At 47.1% G+C, this 4,330-nt stretch overlaps 2 protein-coding genes across 2 annotated transcripts; both read left to right on the top strand.

The window, feature by feature from the left end:
* Nucleotides 1–970: 970 nt before the first annotated feature.
* LOC142165320 (uncharacterized) lies at nucleotides 971–2,544 on the top strand. Its single transcript, XM_075223898.1, has 3 exons — nucleotides 971–1,564; nucleotides 1,666–2,221; nucleotides 2,378–2,544. The coding sequence occupies exons 1-3, from the start codon at nucleotides 971–973 to the stop codon at nucleotides 2,542–2,544; spliced, it is 1,317 nt and encodes a 438-aa protein (XP_075079999.1).
* Nucleotides 2,545–3,609: 1,065 nt separating this feature from the next.
* LOC142165319 (uncharacterized) lies at nucleotides 3,610–4,071 on the top strand. The gene has a single exon (XM_075223897.1). It carries the CDS (start codon nucleotides 3,610–3,612, stop codon nucleotides 4,069–4,071), a length of 462 nt encoding a protein of 153 aa, XP_075079998.1.
* The last annotated feature ends 259 nt before the right edge of the window (nucleotides 4,072–4,330 follow it).

Genomic DNA, 4,330 nt, shown 5'->3' with positions numbered 1-4,330 from the left:
GTACTTATGTATTTTGGGCAGTATAACTTGTAAACCACGCTAAGTAACTATATATGCTATGTAAATCTTGTAAGAATGTGTTTAGATTTTTAAATGGCTATTTCACTTGGTTAATGGGAAATGAAAACGCGGGGTAACACGTGGAAAAGGAAAGGCACCCAGGTTCGCTTGGCTGGGGCTGCCCGGTCGAGTGCCGGTCGCGCCCCTCAATTTTGGGGCGTGACAAACTTATCAGAGCCTAAGGTTTTAAAAGGGTCCTAGGATGTCTCGGAGCCATGTTTAGTAGAGTCCTTCTTATCGGTGTGTTGTCGACCACATATATAAGTTGGAGGCTACATGGGTATTTAGGAAATTACCTTCTTCTTTGTTACTCTATATTGTGCGGTGAAGTGAAAAGTGGAAGTATTTACCTCTAACTCGTGGTTTGTTCCAAATTTTAAGTAATGGCACCTAAGAAGAGAGCTAGACTCGGCCTCGGGGCTAATGCCACCCCAAGTGTGGCTATGAATCATATACCTGATGCCGTGGGTGAGAGTGACTCCCCAGTCTTGAATCTGCCTGGCCCATTTATTCTAGATGCAAGTATTCCTGTTCCAGCTGCGGCAGAGGGTGCTACCATCCCTCCCGCTGATATTCCAGATCCTGATGCAGTTCCAGCTTTCGGTCCTGGGGTTTCTGATGGGGACCTTAGAGGAGCCATCCATATGTTGACCGGTTAGTGGCCGCTCAGGCCTAGAGATCCCATGATTCCCCTATGTCCTCCAGCGGACAGGGAGATTTTGCCAGCTCTAGAGTCAACCAGTTTCTGCAGTTGGCCCCTCCAGAGTTCATAGGCACAGACCCAGCGGCTGATCCGCAGGATTTCCTTGATGAAATGTATAAGACCCTTCGAGTGATGAAGGCTACAGAGACGGAGGGGGATGAGTTGGCTTCATAAAGGTTGAGGGGAGCAACGTATTCATGGTTCGAGATGTGGGAGGATTCCCGTGGGGAGGAAAGACCTCCAGCTAGATGGGATGAGTTTGTATATGCATTCATGGACCACTTCTTGCCTGCCGAGATAATGGCGGCCCGTGCCACTGAGTTTGAGGTCCTCAAGCAGGGCAGTATGAGTGTTTGGAAGTACCACATGGAGTTTGTGAGATTGTCCAAGTATGCTCCCCAGTTAGTGTCGACCATGGGTGATCGAGTTCGGCAATTTATTCAGGGTCTTAGTCCCTTGGTGGTGAACGAGGCTGCTATAGCGGCCTTACACTCAGATATGAATTATGGGAAGATTGTGGGATTCTCTCAGGCCATAGAGGCTAGGAAGTTGAAAATACGGGCACAAAGGGAGAGTAACAGCAGTGCCCGATCAGTGGGTCACTCAGAGAGACCAGTTCAGAGAAGGGGGCCATCAGGGTCATCCCAGTCATATGCTCAGTCCTCAGCGAGCGCACCGCCATCTGTGCACAGTTATCAGCAGAGCAGTCACTTGAGACTAGGTTCAGATAGCAGGAGACCCCATCAGTCCGGTCGTCTAGGAGGGGGATCACAGCAGCAGGGGGAGCTCTATGCCCCAAGTGTGGGAGATTCCATACGGAGGCTTGTTATTTGGATATCCCGGTGTGTTATAGATACGGGGTGAGAGGTCATATCTAGCGGGACTGTCATGCGCCCAGACAGGGCACGGGTAGTAGATTTGCTCAGCCATCCGGTTCTTCAGCTGCTACATCATCCGCGCGCCCTCCAACTCCAATAGAGCATGGTGCAATTAGGGGTGGAGCTCGTGGTAGAAGTGGACCTAGCCGATTTTACGCTTTGAGTGGTCGCCAGAGTGCAGAGGCTTCTCCAGATATTGTCACAGGTATCTTGTCTGTTCAGGCCATTGATTGTTATTCTATTATTGATCTGGGTTCCTCTTTGTCTTATGTCACCCCATTCATTGCTTCAAGTTTTGGGGTAGAACCCGAACAGCTTCATGAGCCATTCTCTGTAGCAACTCCAGTTGGTGATTCTATCACAGCCGCGCGGGTTTATAGGAATTGTGTTGTCACGGTATGTGGTCGTGCTACCACGACCGATCTTATTGAGCTTAAAATGGTAGATTTTGATGTGATTATGGGAATGGACTGGCTTTATTCGTGCTTTGCTAAACTTGACTGCCGAACGAGAGTCATGAGGCTTGAGTTCCATAATGAGCCAGTTATTGAGTGGAAGGGAAATGGTGTGGTGCCGAAATGTAGGTTTATTTCCTACCTTAAGGCTTCAAAGATGATTAGGAAGGGGTGTATCTACCATTTGCTCCGGGTGGCGGACACCACTTCAGAAGTGTCTGCCCCCGAGTCCGTGCCAGTCATGAATGAGTTTCTTGAAGTGTTTCCGAATGAGCTTTTAGGGATCCCACCAAATAGGGATATTGATTTCGGGATTGATGTATTGCCAGATACGCAGCTAATATCTATTCCACCATACAGGATGGCGCCAGCAGAGTTAAGGGAGTTAAAGGAGCAATTGAAGGATTTATTAGAAAAGGGGTTTATACGGCCAAGTGTGTCGCCGTGAGATGCTCCGATTCTTTTTGTCAGGAAGAAGGATGGGTCACTCTGGATGTGTATTGATTATCGGCAGCTTAACAAGGTCACCATCAAGAATAAATATCCTTTGCCTCGGATAGATGATTTGTTCGACCAATTGCAAGGTGCAAGGTTCTTCTCCAAAATTGATCTACTGTCCGGGTATCACCAATTGAAGATCAGAGAACAAGATATTCCTAATACCGCTTTCAAAACTCGCTATGGTCACTTTGAATTCTTGGTCATGTTTTTTGGGCTAACTAATGCCCCAACAGCTTTCATGGATCTTATGAATCGGGTCTTCAAGCCGTTTCTAGAATCCTTTGTGATTGTTTTCATTGATGACATCCTTGTTTATTTGCGGAGCCGGGAGGATCATGCCGATCACTTCGGGGCAGTTCTGCAGACTCTTCATCAGCACCAGTTTTATGCTAAATTTTCAAAATGTGAATTTTGGTTGGAGTCCGTTACCTTTCTGGGTCATGTTGTTTCCAGTGAAGGGATTCAGGTGGATCCCTAGAAGATTGCAGTAGTGAAAGATTGGCCTAGGCCCACGACCCCGATGGAGATCCGTAGCTTCTTGCATTTAGCGGGGTATTATCGGAGGTTTGTGGAGGGATTCTCTACCCTAGACTCCCCTTTGACTAAGTTGACGCAGAAAGCAGTTAAGTTCCAATGGTCCGACGCTTGTGAGAAAAGTTTTCAGGAATTGAAGTCGAGATTGACCTCGGCGCCGATATTGACCTTACTAGAGGGCACGAAAGGATTTGTGGTTTATTGCGATGCCTCCAGGGTCGGGTTGGGGTGTGTGTTGATGCAACAAGGGAAGGTTATAGCATATGCTTCAAGGTAACTCAAGAATCACGAGAAGAATTATCCGACGCATGATTTGGAACTTGCGGCAGTTGTATTTGCCTTGAAAATATGGCGGCATTATCTTTATGGGGTCCATGTGGATGCGTTTTCGGACCATAAGAGTCTCCAATATTTGTTCAAGCAGAAGGAGTTGAATTTAAGGTAGCGGCGGTGGTTAGAGTTGATCAAGGAATATGATATGGATATTTTATACCATCCAGGGAAGGCGAATGTGGTGGCTAACGCTCTCATTCAGAAGTCCATAGGTAGTTTGGCTCATTTGGGAGCGGATCAGAGGTCTTTGGCTGGGGAGGTTTATCAATTAGCCAGTCTGGGGGTTTGTATTTCGACCTCAGACAAGGGGAAGGTTATGGTGCATAATGGAGCAGAATCGTCACTGGTAGCGGAAGTCAAGGAAAAGCAGTTCATTGATCCAGCATTGGCGCAGATGAAAGAGGCAGTTTTGAATAACAAGACTTCGGCCTTTTCACTTAGTGGCGGGGATGGTGTATTACAATGTCAAGGTAGGCTATGTGTTCCAGATGTGGATAATCTTTGGGAGAGGGTAATGGCAGAGGCTCATAATTCCAGGTATTCGATGCACCCAAGTTCTACAAAAATGTATCACGATCTCAAGGAAATTTATGGTGGAACAGTATGAAGAGGGGTATGGTGGACTTTGTGACTAGATGTCCGAACTGTCAGCAAGTGAAGGCCGAACATCAAAGACCTGGTGGATTGACTCAAAGCATAGAAATTCCAATATGGAAATGGGAGATGATCAATATGGATTTTGTAGTAGGGCTGTCGCGCACTCCGTGCAGGTTCGACTCAATTTGGGTGATCGTTGACCGACTCACAAAATCAGCGCACTTCTTGCCAGTTAAATCTTCTGACACTGTGGAACAATATGGCCAGTT

The sequence above is a fragment of the Nicotiana tabacum genome, chromosome 10, assembly GCF_000715075.1.
Source record: "Nicotiana tabacum cultivar K326 chromosome 10, ASM71507v2, whole genome shotgun sequence".
NCBI classification, from domain to species: Eukaryota; Viridiplantae; Streptophyta; class Magnoliopsida; order Solanales; family Solanaceae; genus Nicotiana; species Nicotiana tabacum.
The sequence above is the reverse complement of the archived record's forward strand: the minus strand, read 5'-3'. Positions and strand labels throughout refer to the sequence as shown.

Excerpts from the sequence above, each read along its gene's own strand:
- LOC142165320 (XM_075223898.1), top strand. The coding sequence starts at position 971 with ATGTGGGAGGATTCCCGTGGGGAGGAAAGACCTCCAGCTAGATGGGAT. Across the intron at positions 1,565-1,665 it reads GGGAGCTCTATGCCCCAAGT|GGCACGGGTAGTAGATTTGC; the intron begins GTGGGAGATTCC and ends GCGCCCAGACAG. Across the intron at positions 2,222-2,377 it reads AAATGGTGTGGTGCCGAAAT|GGATCCCACCAAATAGGGAT; the intron begins GTAGGTTTATTT and ends ATGAGCTTTTAG.
- LOC142165319 (XM_075223897.1), top strand. The coding sequence starts at position 3,610 with ATGGATATTTTATACCATCCAGGGAAGGCGAATGTGGTGGCTAACGCT.